This window comes from Hemisphaericaspora subhashii, assembly GCF_019202705.1.
Source record: "Hemisphaericaspora subhashii strain CBS 10753 chromosome Unknown scaffold17, whole genome shotgun sequence".
In the NCBI taxonomy this organism is placed as follows: domain Eukaryota; kingdom Fungi; phylum Ascomycota; class Pichiomycetes; order Serinales; family Debaryomycetaceae; genus Hemisphaericaspora; species Hemisphaericaspora subhashii.
The window spans coordinates 155097-170362 of NW_026057434.1; the positions used below are offsets into that span (position 1 = coordinate 155097).

At 33.4% G+C, this 15266-nt stretch overlaps 7 protein-coding genes across 7 annotated transcripts; 4 read left to right on the forward strand and 3 right to left on the reverse strand. All coding sequences in view use genetic code 12, as the record gives it.

Moving 5' to 3' along the window:
• Positions 1-106: 106 nt before the first annotated feature.
• Positions 107-781, reverse strand: J8A68_005535 (uncharacterized protein; the record flags this gene model as incomplete). The annotated part of the gene is made up of 1 exon (XM_049409612.1): positions 107-781. The coding sequence occupies one exon, from the start codon at positions 779-781 to the stop codon at positions 107-109; it is 675 nt and encodes a 224-aa protein (XP_049261248.1).
• Positions 782-2666: 1885 nt separating this feature from the next.
• GLK1 (glucokinase) lies at positions 2667-4088 on the forward strand (the record flags this gene model as incomplete). Its single annotated transcript, XM_049409613.1, has 1 exon — positions 2667-4088. One exon carries the CDS (start codon positions 2667-2669, stop codon positions 4086-4088), a length of 1422 nt encoding a protein of 473 aa, XP_049261249.1.
• Positions 4089-4658: 570 nt separating this feature from the next.
• On the forward strand, positions 4659-5504 carry J8A68_005537 (uncharacterized protein; the record flags this gene model as incomplete). The annotated part of the gene is made up of 1 exon (XM_049409614.1): positions 4659-5504. The coding sequence occupies one exon, from the start codon at positions 4659-4661 to the stop codon at positions 5502-5504; it is 846 nt and encodes a 281-aa protein (XP_049261250.1).
• Positions 5505-5931: 427 nt separating this feature from the next.
• On the forward strand, positions 5932-7362 carry EMP46 (Emp46p; the record flags this gene model as incomplete). The annotated part of the gene is made up of 1 exon (XM_049409615.1): positions 5932-7362. The coding sequence occupies one exon, from the start codon at positions 5932-5934 to the stop codon at positions 7360-7362; it is 1431 nt and encodes a 476-aa protein (XP_049261251.1).
• A 107-nt stretch (positions 7363-7469) lies between these two features.
• J8A68_005539 (uncharacterized protein) lies at positions 7470-10121 on the reverse strand (the record flags this gene model as incomplete). The annotated part of the gene is made up of 1 exon (XM_049409616.1): positions 7470-10121. One exon carries the CDS (start codon positions 10119-10121, stop codon positions 7470-7472), a length of 2652 nt encoding a protein of 883 aa, XP_049261252.1.
• A 984-nt stretch (positions 10122-11105) lies between these two features.
• J8A68_005540 (uncharacterized protein) lies at positions 11106-12674 on the reverse strand (the record flags this gene model as incomplete). Its single annotated transcript, XM_049409617.1, has 1 exon — positions 11106-12674. The coding sequence occupies one exon, from the start codon at positions 12672-12674 to the stop codon at positions 11106-11108; it is 1569 nt and encodes a 522-aa protein (XP_049261253.1).
• Positions 12675-14182: 1508 nt separating this feature from the next.
• Positions 14183-15200, forward strand: J8A68_005541 (pzh1; the record flags this gene model as incomplete). Its single annotated transcript, XM_049409619.1, has 1 exon — positions 14183-15200. A coding segment is annotated over one exon (1018 nt), but the record flags the coding sequence as incomplete, so codon positions are not given.
• Between the last annotated feature and the right edge of the window lie 66 nt (positions 15201-15266).

Below are 15266 nucleotides of genomic sequence, written 5' to 3' on the forward strand. Positions count from 1 at the left end.
AGGAGATGTAAAATTTTACAGATTAATTTTTAAAAGGCTGCGAAAATAATTATTACAGTTTAAATAAGAACATTTATTGGTTATCATTATACATAATCGATATAATCTAAGCTTGTTGTTGAACTACATCATGATAAGCAGGCGGAGGTAAATCATGATGATCATGTTTTCCACCAGTCTGGGTTGGAGCACCACGTTGTTGTTGTTGTTGTTCTTCCTGTTGTGGAGGATTATGAACATGAACTGTTTGATGATGATGATGAACAGGTTCCTGTGGAGGTGCCTGTTGTACCACGACTCTTGGTCTAGTTGCGGTTTTCCAAAACATGAAAAACATGGCAAACCTCATTGGACTAAATCGCCTTCTGACTCTGACTGGTCTATTTCTTTGTGCTTGATTTCTGGTATTTGAATTACTGTTATTATTATTGTAGTTATAGTTATTATTACCATTCCTATTGTTGTAATTATTACTTGATGGATTTGAATTCAGATTATTATTATAGCTTGAATTGTTATTATTATTATATCTTGAATTTGAATTATTTGAATTGCTATTGTTATATCTTGAATTTGTACTATTTGAATTGGTAGCGGCGTATCTACTATTACTATTAGTAGAACTTGATTGATAATTTCTACTAGTCGAAGAGCCAGAAGCATATCTTGAATTAGATTGTCTTGAAGCATAACTTGAAGCTCCATATCTTGAGTATCCACTATATCCACCATATCCACCACCGTATCCACCACCATATCCTCCCATTCTTCTTCCGTACATATTGTAAGTTAATTTGAGTTAGTTAAGTTAGTTAAGTAAAAGTTTAAGTTGTCTGTTTATAATATAAACAAAGTTGTTTGATTGATGATGATAAGAAAAATGAAAAGAAATGAGGAATGGGGTCTTATGGGCCCCATCTTATATACTTATGGTTTTCGGTTAAACCCTCAGCCCTGGGGTAAAGGTTTCTCCGATGATGATGATGATGGAGATGAGAGTCATACATTTTTAATTACGTCACATGCATAAAGATGACTCTCTTCCATTGTGTATGTGGAAATATGCACACCAAAAAATAAGGGAAACAATCCCGGATATTTATTTTTTAAATTTGTGTGTCCAAGAAATTTAAATGAATGACAGATGACGTCGTTTTTCTTTCTGTCTGTCTAACTCCGGAGTCAGTCAGAAATAATTTCTTACACCAAAAAAATAAATGGCTGAGCTCCTTTAGTAATTAATCATTTGAAAAAGAATGATGAGTGTAGATTAAATGATACGAGAAACTACGTACTATTGTTTGTATCTTACGCGTCATGTATAAATTAGACTAAGGCTATTTGAAGCCTGGTCTTCTAATAATAGACATGTGTGGGAATACTTCCCAATACGGCTGTGTTCCCAGATTATAATTAAAATTTGTGTTAAAATGGTCGCAAATTTTTTTGCAATGAAAAGTTTGAAAATTGTGAAAAATTTTAATCTTTTAAGTTTAAAAAGTGTGTGTTAATTTGGACTATTAATTCGGCACTTCATAAAGTCGTCGTACAACTCCAAGCATCCCGCACATCATATATGAACATATGACCTAGGAAAATTAAACTTCAAACACAATGAGGGGATGGTGTAGTTGTCTGACTTGTTTTTGTATAATAGTCTGGGGTTATACTAACTACCCTGCAACACATACCGGAATCAATTCATTCCAATAATCAGTTCCGAAACCGTCAACAACAATGGGCTCAGATGTTTTATTACAATTGGCATCGATAAGAACGGGTGATTGTGGCTTATTCTTTGTATTGTTTGTCAATTCTGTTACAATTCGACAGCACTAAGCACTCTCATAGTTAAGGTTTTATTGGTTACAGATCCCACCTGAGACATTTGTGGAACAGTGTAGCTAAGAAAATTTATCAAAACATACACACCTACACACATGAGGAGTGGTTACTACATATGGAATTCACTCCAGAAAAAAGTGAACTTGTCCCCACAATGTTACTTCTTTTTTTCACTTTGAAAGGGCTCAAATACACAAACTATGTTGTATTCCACTTGTAGATATTATTCGTTACCGTGTGGGACATTCTTATTATGATATCTCGTATTGAACTGTAAGAATATATAATTATATAAATTGTCATATGATTAGATTTGAATTGAAAAAGTATAAAGTGTAAAACTGTATAGGAGAANTAAATTGTCATATGATTAGATTTGAATTGAAAAAGTATAAAGTGTAAAACTGTATAGGAGAAGAATACTCCGAAGATCCCACAAACATGTAATTTTTCAAATTATTTTTTAACCGCTAAGAATTTTTTGTGAAATTTATTTTTTCCGAAATTAATCCATAGTCACGGCATCTTACTTCTTCCCTTATAAAAGAATTTAATTATCCAAACCATCAGTTGATGAATAGTTCTTATTTTTTTTCTTTAATAAACTTTCAGTGTCAATTCCCTTTTAATTAGTTAGACTGGAACATCCCCCCACCCCCAGACAATTAGTCCCTCACTAAAGTTTTTCCACACACACACAGTCGTTGTACTTACTATATAAACTATTGATTTCCCCATCAACTACTTTCTCTTTTTGATAAATTTCATCATCTTCTTCTTTACTACAACTAGAAATAGTAAACACTCCCCAAACAAACAACATGTCCTTACCTGATAAATTAGAAACTGTCATTGCTGACATCGAACAACAATTCCTGATCAATGACGAATTCATCATTAAAGCCACTGACACCTTTGTCGAATCAATGGAAAAAGGTTTGGCCTCTCCTAAACCAACCAGAGAATATATGCCCATGATTCCAACTTATGTCACCAGTATCCCTAATGGTAAAGAAAAAGGAATCTTTTTAGCTGCTGATTTAGGTGGTACTAATTTTAGAGTATGTTCAATTGATTTAAAAGGTGATCATACTTTTGAATTAAAACAATCAAAATATAAAATCCCCGTTGATGTTATGAAAGCTACTGAAGCAGAAGAATTGTTTAGTTATTTAGCTAAGAAAGTTAAAGCTTTCTTGGATGAACATCATCAAGGTAATGCTGATGGAAGTCATTTGAAATTGGGTTTTACTTTCTCATTCCCAGTTGATCAAACTGCTTTAAATAGAGGTACTTTATTAAGATGGACCAAAGGGTTTTCAATTGAAGATGCGGTTGGAAAAGATGTTGTTGAATTGTTGCAAGCTAATTTAGTCATCTTGGGAGTTAAAGTTGATGTAGTTGCTTTAGCTAATGATACTGTTGGTACTTTATTATCAAGAGCTTATGTTAATGATCCTAAGGAATCTAATGCTAATACTATTATTGGTTGTATTTTTGGTACTGGTACCAATGGTGCTTATTATGAAACCTTGGAAAACATTCCTAAATTAACCCCAGATCAAATCCCTAAAGGTGCTAAAGGGATGGTTGTTAATACTGAATGGGGATCATTTGATAATACTTTAAAAGTATTACCAAGTACTAAATGGGATGAAATTGTTGATCAAGAAACTGCTAATCCAGGATATCATTTATTTGAAAAGAGAATTAGTGGTATGTTTATTGGAGAAATCTTAAGAGTTGCTTTATATGATTTATTTAAACAAGGATTAATTTTCCAAGATTTATATAAACAAAGAGGTGGTTCATTACCTCATAGAATCACTGAACCTTGGTTATTAGATGCTGAAATCTTATCATATATTGAAATTGATGATTCTACCGAATTAAAGATGTCAGGATTAGTATTACAAAATCATTTAAGATTACCAACTACTCATCATGAAAGAATTATTATTCAAAGATTAACCAAGGTAATTTCTCGTAGAGCTGCTTATCTTTCTGCTATTCCTTTGGCTGGTATTACTAGAAAGGTTAAGGATCAATATAAGGATGATGATAAGGATTTTGAATTTGGTTGTGATGGGTCCGTGGTTGAATTTTATCCAAATTTTAAACAAACTATCTTGGAAGCAGTTGCTGTTATTGATCCATTAAAGGGAACTAATAAGAAGATTCATTTGAAGATTGCTAAAGATGGTTCTGGTGTTGGTGCTGCCTTATGTGCAAGTACCGTTTAGAGTCGGGTGTTGACATTGACGATGGAAATGAAAATGACATTTTTATATATTTTAGTGATTTTATATTAAAGTTTAATAAGACAATTTTTGTTACGTATGCCCCGGGGGAATACTCCCCAACCTTATAAACTCTTTTATGCCGTGTAGTAATTGCTATTTACGAAATGTCATATTTCCATAATTTATGCCCCATTAATTACTTATATTCTTCCATGTCAAATAATAATAAACTTTATATTGTTCCATCGGTAGAACATTCATTTTCCATTTAAAAAGAAATTGACATGAGGCTCATCGTAAAAATATTGTGTTATCCCCCACACTAACAAAAATATTTTTTAATGCTTGTTTTTTCTGATTGAGTTTTCCCGAACCATGTTTAGTTCTTCCGAAAATTAGACAGACACTTTATTTTTATTTTTATTTTATTTTTATTTCGGGGGATCAACTCCTAAGGCTAAGCTTCCCTTACAGGGGAATATAAATAGATTGAAAAATCTCCCATTAAGATTCCTCTCTTCTTTCTCTATCACCTCACTTATCAAATTTAAGTAATTCTCCTTATCAGTCATGTCCTTCACATCATTTATCAAACCAGAATCTGATCCAAATATTGTTGTCCCAACCAAACCATTCAACTTATCCCCCAGTATAGTTGAAAGATTTTCATTATCTGGTAAAGTCACCGTAATCACTGGTGGTTCCGGTGCCATTGGTAGTGCTATTGCCGAAGGTTTTGCTCAAGCTGGTGGTGATGTTGTTATTTTAGATTATCTCAATGATCAAGGCTTATGCAAGAGATTACTGTCCCAATATAACATAAAATCCAAATTCTATCAACTTGACATAACCAATGCTGATCAAGTCAAACAAGTCATCGGATTGATTGAAGAAGAATTCGGTACTATTGATGTATTTGTCGCTAATGCTGGTATTGCATGGTATACTGGATCAATCTTGAATGAAGATTCAACCGTAGAGAATTGGAAACGGGTTTATGATGTTAATGTTCATGGTGTTTTCTATTGCGCCAAATATGCCGGAGAAATCTTTAAGAAGAAGGGAAAAGGGTCATTTATTATTACTGCTTCAATTTCAGCTCATATTAATAATGTCCCCAATTATCAAACTTGTTATAATTCAGCCAAGGCGGCTGTCATGCATATGGCCAAGGGGTTAGCGGTTGAATTTGCTGGATTTGCTAGGGTTAATTCTGTTTCTCCAGGATATACTAATACCTTGTTGTCACAACCTATTCCAAGAGAACAAAGAGCTAAATGGTGGGGATTGACTCCAATGGGTAGAGAATGTGAAACTGATGAATTGGTTGGGGCATATCTTTATTTGGCTAGTGATGCTTCCAGTTTTACTACTGGTTCTGATATTAGAGTTGATGGTGGTTATTGTAGTGTTTAGTTCTGTTATTGTTTAGATTATTTTTGCACCCATATTTGAATATATGTTTAATACCTATTTGTTTAACTAACTAATCTCTTTGAAACGTAGAGAATTCTTCAAGCTTCTCTGTGTAGTCTGAATGTTCACAATGTCCAAACTGCTTATCCCAAACTTTTGTATTTAAGCCCCATGATTTTGCCTCCATTCCCCCTTTCTTACTTTCTTATTCTCTATCAAATCTTCGAATGCCATATTTCCGCACCCCACTGTAAATTTTTCACTTGTCACTAGCACCAAACAAAAAAATGGACAATTAACCAAGAACTCATAGCCAGCCAACCCTCCAACAAGTCAACTCAATTGCAACACACACACAATGAAGACACCCACACTCTTCTTCTTCATCCTCCACCTCCTCGTCTGGATCCATCCAACATCCTCGATAATGCCCAACGTCCGTTCCATCCCCAAATCCCATCCACCACCACCCAATCCGCAAAAATCCTTACCCAATCTCTTGGATATATCCTCCCTTTCCCTGATTCCGAAATCATTATGGACCCCCCAAGGGGCGATATATTTCGATACCGGGAGATTATTGATTGACAACACAGGCCTGGGGTCGATTTGGTCCCAACTGAGATTGGATAAACCAGAATGGACACTTGAGGTTGTATTTCGGAGTACGGGGACTCATGAAGACATTGCATTTGCTGATGAGAATCAATTTGGGATCTGGATCGTGAGTGTGGATCTGAAAGATGATGGGGAAAGATATGATGGATTTCGGATCTTGGTTAACAATCATGAAAAACCCGGTTTGAAGATTTTTAATAATGATGGAACGGCAAATGGTGGACGGGAGTTGAAGGATTCGATTGGGGAATGTAGGTTCCAGTATTTGAGTTCTCAAGTTCCATATACTATAAGAATATCATATCTGGAGAAGAGGAAATGGTTTAAGGTCCAAGTGAATAATAATTTATGTTTTAAGACTGATCAGATTCATATTCCCAATGCGATGAAATATGGGATTAGTGGCGATGTTAACCTGAAATCGAATGAGAAATTTGAAGTATTGGGAATAAAAGTCTGGGATGAATTGATTGTTGATGCAATTGATGATCATGGATTGATTGGGGCCGATGGGGATGTAAGAATCACAGAAGTGATTCAACAACATGCCCATGCTTCAAAACCAACTGCTAGCCCTGGGATTGTGAGAGAATCATTAATGGAACGAGCAAGGAGACAGAGGGAACAAGAACAACAGAATCTCTTACAAAAACAACAAGAGCTTTATCAACAACAGCAAGACCGTCAACAAAGATTACAAAACATCCAGTCACAACCACCACCCAATCTCGACACCACCCAACTCGAATCAAAAATCCAATCCCTCGAACAACTCATAACGGCCCTCTCGTCCACCATTTCCACCCAGGAGAAATTATTAAAAGCCACCACCGAATCATTCCTCTCCACCCAAAATGACCAATCGAAACAAATTTCAAATATTGCCAATTCATTAAAAACCCTCGAAGAAACCTTCACCAAACAATCGTCACAACTCTTATCCGCCATCACCGCCCTAAATGAAAAAGTCATCGGCGAGGTTCGACAACAACATTATGTCATGGGGCAACTTACGCAAAAAGTCGATTTATTAATGAATAATCATCAAGAAATCGCTCAACAATATAACAGAAATCAGAAGGAAGAAAGAGAGAGAATGAGGGCTCCAATGGTGGTACAGAAGGGGTGGATGGATACGTTGACGAAATGGTTACTCATCCCATTGGTGGTGGTTATGTTGTGTCTTTTGGTGGTTGTATATCGTCTCAGACATGATATCAAACATTCAAAACTTCTATAGAGATTACTTAGTTATTATATCAAAAATTATTATTATTATTAGTGGTATAGAAAACGATATCAAAAACATAAAAACGTACTTATTTAAATTATAATAGTCTTTGTTGCTTATTCTCCCTTCTCAGGCAGAGCTTCCCGAGATTGTGATTCAAACTTCTCAGCCAAATCCTTCACCGAAGTCCTCCTTCCTAAACTCGGAGCAAATTTCGGTGGTGGAATAGGTGGATTACCTTCCGTGTCAATTTCGGGATTGGAATTATTATTATAATATAATACATCCTTCTTCAATGGTCGAGATGAAACTGGTGGTGATGCTGGTGTGCCATTATTCTTATCCAAATAACTATTCAATTTCTTCTTGGTGGGTGATAATGATCTTCTCAACAATCCAGGAGTGGTTACATCTCCACTCGAAGACCCAGTTGAAGGTTGTGGGGATGTCGAAGATGATGGTTCATCCTTAGGTGGGGTGGGTTTCTTAGTTGTGGAAGTTGTGGTGCCTGATCGCTTGACTGCACTTTGTAATCTTGCTTCTAGTCTCGATTTCGATTTTGCGGCAAGTGTTGATGGTTTGGCATGGGTGTGGGCATGGGAGGATAATGACCCAGCGGGTGAGACTAATTTACTTGAACTCTCACGACTTAATGAGTTTGATTTATTGCCGCCTGGTTGTTGTTGTCTCATGGATGATTTTCTTCTTAATTCATCAAAGATTGAATCCTTGTTATTGAATAAATCATTAATGAAATTGATTTGATGTTTGTCATGGTTTGTTTCCGGAATGTCTGATTTCGGACGTAATATCAAATGACCAAATTCTTTACATAAAGAAGCTTGGAAATCTTGAGCTAATTTAGGTTCTTTCGAGCCAATGATTTCAATTAATCTCTTGAGATGAGTTAGGATTGCATCTAATGTTGCGAGATTATATTTTGGTAATTCCGCCAAGACATTTTGAATTCCATTTATTCTTGAATTTGTTTTTGATTCATCAATAATTGGATAATTTTGATATAATAATTTTATAACATCATAATTATTATTATAAGGTATTATTGAATCAGGTAATTCCATAAAATATAATTTTAATACATTTGTAACTACTTGAGGAGAATGTTGTTTTAAAATTTCTGCTATTGCATTTGAATCATTAATATCATTTAATTGAAAACGTAATTTATGAATTTGAGTTAAATGAATAGGTTCAGTCCAAAGATTAATTCTTGCTTCATCATTTTCTAACTCGGGATATACGGAATCTAAATGACTTAAAATACATTGAATAATCAAGGGGACAACTCGTTTATCTAATCTTGATTTTATATTTAAATCAACTCCAAATGTTTGATTAATATTTGAATCATAATAATTATCATATAAAGTAACTTGGGGATTAAATTTCCCGGTAGAAAAGTTTTCAATGAAAAACTTTAAATCACTAGTTGGATGAATAGTTTCTTCTAATAATAATAATTCATCAATGAAATTTTTCATTTTGGATAAACTATTAACAAATGTTGATAAGAAATCAAATGTAACTTTTTTCAATGCTTTTAATCTATCTAATTCACATTTTTGCATAAAAGTTAAATGATCCATAATAATTTCTTCAAATTCACATCTTAATTTATCTAATTCTATAACATTATTCAAATATTGTTTATCTAATTGATTCACCTCGGTCATTAATTTGGAAAATTGGGATTTATCACTATAATCAATAGAATTGATACCAATTGCTTCTTTAACGTCTTCGAAATAATCTTTGACTAAACTAGAGTCTGCAGTAGCACTAGATCCCAATGGTACTGCAGTTGTGGAGGCTTCAGGAGTTGTAGCTGCAACCGCTAAAGCCGGATTTGGCATACTAGTTATTTCAAATACAATTGGTTTCCATTGATAATAAAATTGTGAAGAATTAATGAAATTTTTCCCCATTGAACCAATTAATCTAAGGAATCCATTATTAATTAATTCTTGACCAAATGCTTCTGCTTTATCTAAATTTTTATTAAATTGTGGCATATTATCAATTATCCATTGAGTAATTGAACTACCAGTTGAAACATTATGATAAGTCCCTAAAATGGCAACTTTATGAGAAAATAATGGAACATTGGTTAAAATATCAATAAGTAATGATTTAATGGCTTTAAAATCATAAGTTATATTACCAAAATAATATAATTGTTCAAATTGTTCTTGATGTTCTTCAATTTGTTGTTGTTGTTGGATTTTCTCTTGGAAAGATAAATCATTTAATTGATCTTTTAATTCTTCTTCCGTGAAATGAGATTTAAATTCTTCCAACATTCTACATTTATTAAAATATCTTTTTTGTAATTTATCAACATATAATTTTTTGGATTTATATAATTTAAATTTATCATTTATAATTGATTCACTATATTCAATTCTTTGTTGATGATCTTTACACCATTTACTAAAAGGATCCAATACATTTAATTTAATAATGGACCCAATACTTAAATGATAAGAACCTTGATTCATGAAATTTTCATTTATCTTTTCAAATGCATTTTTAATTGATGAAACATAATCTTGATTAATTTTACGTTTAGCAAAGGTGGTTTTTTCAATTGATTCTAAATGATTACCATAAATTAATTCCAGTTCCATTCTTTTTTGAAATAATTGAATGAATTCTTCATTTTCATTAATACCTTGATGTAATTGTTCAAATAATAATTTAAATCCCAGATTATAATCTTGAGTCCAGAAATTATCGGCAAATGACATGGCAGTAGCAACAGTAGCAACAGTTGATTTGATTCAGTTGATTTATATTAATTAATTGGTTGATTCAGTTGATTGATTGATTGATTGATTCTATTTGATGAATAATGCTAAGATAGATTGAATAGCAAGTTAAAAGGAATAAGGAATAAGGAATGAATTTACTTGGATAATGTTGGTGGTGTTGTCAAAAAATCTCAAATCGATTAATTTTTTTTTACAACCGAAAGAAAAAATTAATTTATGGTGAGAAACAAATTACACAACATAGCCAACATTAGATTACCAGTATAAATTAAAATCATACAATACTTCTAAGGAGACAATTAAATATTGGGAGATTACATCATATACATTATATATATATACATATTGTAGTGAATGTATCTTTGAAGTATTGGGTTAGGGTGTATGATGATCCAATGGTTACCTCTGTAGGCTACGCGTCTTATGTGTTTAATAAGAAATTCAAATCTACCAGTTTTGTTTCAATTGCAAATGTTTTAATTAAGATTACACAAAATGTTAAACTGAAACTTACACACTTATTCTATCTATACTACTCTTATTATTGCTACAAACACCGTACAGCTTAGGAACGATAGAGAGAGAATCCTCTATTTTTTTATATTAAAGTAATATTGGGGGTCACTTCATCGTACATTAACTTACTTAGCCCAGGGTACGTAAATAATTTAGAGCATGAGACAACAAGAAATTTTTCAATCCAAAAATACATCCATGACACAGCCTTCTCTGTACAGTTTATATACAAGATTATCTATTACATCATTTGCCTACTCATAGAAGATTTGCTTGTTTGTGTCTATATACAATGAAGATACCCGAGTAAAGTCTAGAACATTTTCCAAATTTAAACTTTTTGCTGCAAAAAAAATAAACACCTACAATTCTCAACTATGACGTAATTAAACATCCACACCACAATCTATTCTATACACACCCTACTATCTACAAACCAACAAACTAAAATCCAATAGGTTTTTCAGACCCTTTTGGCAACAATGCCAAAAACTTATATATCCCCCCCATCTCCCCCTCATCAGTCAATCTCTTATATGCTCCATATATCTTATCCTCCACTTCCTCATTTCCTTGGTTTTTTTTCAATAATTGATCAATCCGATATCCAATTCCTATATTATGTAACCAATCCCCCTGTTTCACCGGTCCATACACTTGTGCTAAGCCCTGGGATATGGTGGAAAGATTATCGAAGTCGACATCGATGGATAGGTCGACTTGACCGGGTAGGATGAATGGCAGGACGAATTTGTGTTTATGGATCCCTCGGAGGGAATTTTCCGGGATTTGATTTATGAGTCCATAGTCGATTATAAGGACTGCTCCATTAGTGTTGTTTAAGAGTTGGATCATTTTCATGATGTATAGTTCTGCGTCGGGGCAGATTTCGATTCGGGATCCGATGGGGAGGGAACGATAGCGAGAGGAAATGGTTGGGATTATGGAGGAGGGGGTTTCTTTTGGGGAAGTGGTGAGATGGAATTCTGTTTCTAATAAGGGGTTATTGGGAGATGGGGTTGTGCCTTCGAGTTTGGGTTGGGTGTTGGTTACACTTGATGAATGTTCAACTACGAGTTCTCGCCATCCTTGTTCTTTACGAATGAAGGATTTTATAGGTAATGCATCGAAGAATTCATGAGCGATTATATAATTTGCATATTCGTTGGTATGTTTGATATCTTTTTCAGTATCTAACCATTTGATCCCATTTCCCCATTTTGTAACTGAGACATTATATCCTTCTTCTGTCGTTCCAAACTGATTCTCCTCCCCACATAATAATTTCCACTGTTCTCTTCTTAACACATTCGATGCCTCAATCATCAATATCTCACTCTCAATATCTTTTTGTACCCTCTTTACCAATCGATTAAACGTCACCAAAATATCATGCATCAATGTCCCCCTCCCCGGTCCAAATTCAATAAATCGAATCTTGTTGGGACATTTCTGAGTCTGCCAAATACTGAAATACCATACCCCAATCATCTCCCCGAAAACACTCGAAATCTCCGGCGAAGTAATGAAATCTCCATGTTGAGAATCCAATGGGTCACGAGTGGTATAATATCCGAATTCAGGGTGGGTTAGACATTGGCGCATATATGCCGATAATGAAATTGGACCGGTTAGTTTTATGGTTTGGATAAAGAAATCAGTCAAATTTTCAACTTTGGTTTTGATTGGAACATCAGTTGAAGGTGCTGGGAATTGAGGCATTTTTCCAATATTTTCTCGGATATTGTAATCTCCCTTGATTTGGAGTTCTAGTTTTTTGATTTGGTCTTGGATTATTTTGGAGGCGTTTTCATATTCTTGTTTGGTGAATTGGTTGTAATAGAGTCCATTTTCACCTACTATTGGTGGAGAGTTTGAAGGATGATCTGGATCATCGTCATTGGTTTTCTTTTGTTGATAGTAGTTGGAAGTGGATGTGAATTGTCGGGTCCATGTTCGTGGATGAGATAGTATTGAGTATCTCAATGAGAACAACTGCCTGGTTCTGATCATATTGAGTTTATCTTGATTTGGGTACCTCCATCTAAAAGGGTATTGGGGGTCTTCCAGAATATGAAAAAATTCTTTTCTCATTTTACAGATTTTTCATTCCTGCATATAACGTTGCAACATTGTTTAACTATGAATCAATTGGTAACTAATTAATGTCATTGAAATACTCACTTATTCATATTCTCGGTTGAAAACTTCATGGGAGCAGTTAGTAGGATCTTATATATAGATTATCGGTCTCATTATCAAATATTTTGATTCATTACTTATTCGAACAACTAGAAGTGACTGAAGTCCTACGGAGGAGCTATGCCTAGGTCTTCTTTATCTAAGCCAATCCAAAGAATATTCCATACCTTCCGAAGTGACTAATAATAGATTTACAATATAAGTCTCTTCTATTCCCATTACCTATCCCGGTGTGTCCGTGTAAACACAAATTGATTGTGAACGCGTCACAAAAACTTGGTGCAAAGTCTTGATTATTGAGTAATTAATTAATTAAAAATCCCCGCCTAATCCGCCTCTGACTGACAGATCATGTCGTCGTATAAAAGTCAAAGAAAAAACGCGACATTTTATAAAAAATATGTCGCACGGCTAGTCACCCAATTATGAACACTTGTCAATTAGATACACACATGTTCATCGTAGTAAGAGAGAATAGCTATAATGATAGACTATATCCCTTATGATCTATTAATAGTAAATGAAAGGGGGTATAATAATAAGTAAGACAAGATGATAAGTAATAGATAATCATCATATATTTATATAATTGTATAATAATAATAATCATGGATATGCGGTGGCTTAGAGATAGATACTCCAGTCGTATAAAACTATTATAAGACATAACCAATGAGTATATATATATATGTATACAAGATGATTCAATAAGGGTCATGTGAGAATACTATAAGGAATATATACTTATATACCCTGTAATTATCTGCAAATTAAAGATAAAGATAAATTATTAATAAACTATAAATCATAAAAAAGCCCTTCATTCTCCCCTTTCGTTTCTTGTACATTAAATTAACTAAGCATCATTATTATTCATGAAGGTAGAAGTTTTATAAATAGAAACATTTAAACTATAACGCCTTTTGTTGTTAGTGTGTTTATTAGTGAGCAATTGATTACTATATCAATACTACTCTTTCTACTACTTATTTATTTCTATTTGCTCAATTCATAGAACTTCTAATTAGTGACATCACTTCAGCAAATAAAACAAAAAGTTTTTAATAAATTTATAAATTAAAAAATTGTTTTAATTAAAAGAAAAAATTGATTTTGCTTTTTTTTTTATTTTCATTTAAAAGTTTTTTTTTTTGTAAAAACCTTCAAAGTCAATCAGTCCATCCATTCACTTTCTATTCATCTATCCACCAACTATATACCTACTATTATTACTACGTACATACCAACTACAAATACACTACTCACTACTATACAATACATTACACAGCCACACACTACACACACTACATACTGATTAAATGGGTTCATCTACTTCTAAACAATCATCATCATCAAATCTTAAGATTCCCCCTCCATTACAACGAACTGATACTTCAAATTCAACTAAATCAACAAGATCAATAAGACTGAAACTATCCCTATCAAGTATTAATGATAACAACAACAACAACAACCATGACAACAACAACAGCAATACTGGTACACCTAGAATATTATCTAGAAAGAATTCAACTTCATCATACCATACCACCACCTCAACTACTGATGACATTAATGGTCCACCAATAATAAATAATAACAACAACAACAATGATCTACCGAATGGAACTAATGGACAAACAACAATATCTCACAATAACAGTTATTCCAATTTTCAAACTTCTTTTAATAATAAATTACCACCATCAATGATTCAAATCCCACCAAAAGAACCAATTTTATTAAGAAGAAATACAAATGATACTATAAATACTTCAATAAGTGTAGAATCTCCATTATTATCATCTTCAGTTAACAACATCAATAATAATGGAAATAATAATAATATCTCCCGAACTTCCACGAATCATTCAATACCGTCACTTTCCGGTACTTCCCCATTGGCAATATCATCATCCCCCATGGTATCATCAACTACAAACACCCCCAATACAACAACAGTATCTACTCCAACTCAAGAATATGATCAGAAATCTATCCATAGTAGAACATCCCTGATGGGAGATTTAGCAGAATTATCAAAAACTTCATCAATATCAAGAAATATAATTAATAAAAGTACAACCAATACTTCAATATCAAATAATGCATATACTATCGATATAGAAGATTTAATTCAACGATTATTAGATGCGGGATATAGTGGGAAACGTACGAAAAATGTATGTCTTAAAAATACCGAAATTCAATTAATTTGTGCCACCGCAAGAGAAATCTTCCTTTCTCAACCTAGTTTATTAGAATTATCCCCGCCGGTGAAAGTCGTCGGTGATGTTCATGGTCAATATGGAGACTTGATTCGAATCTTCACCAAATGTGGATTCCCGCCGCAGACTAATTATTTATTCCTTGGTGATTATGTTGATAGAGGTAAACAATCCT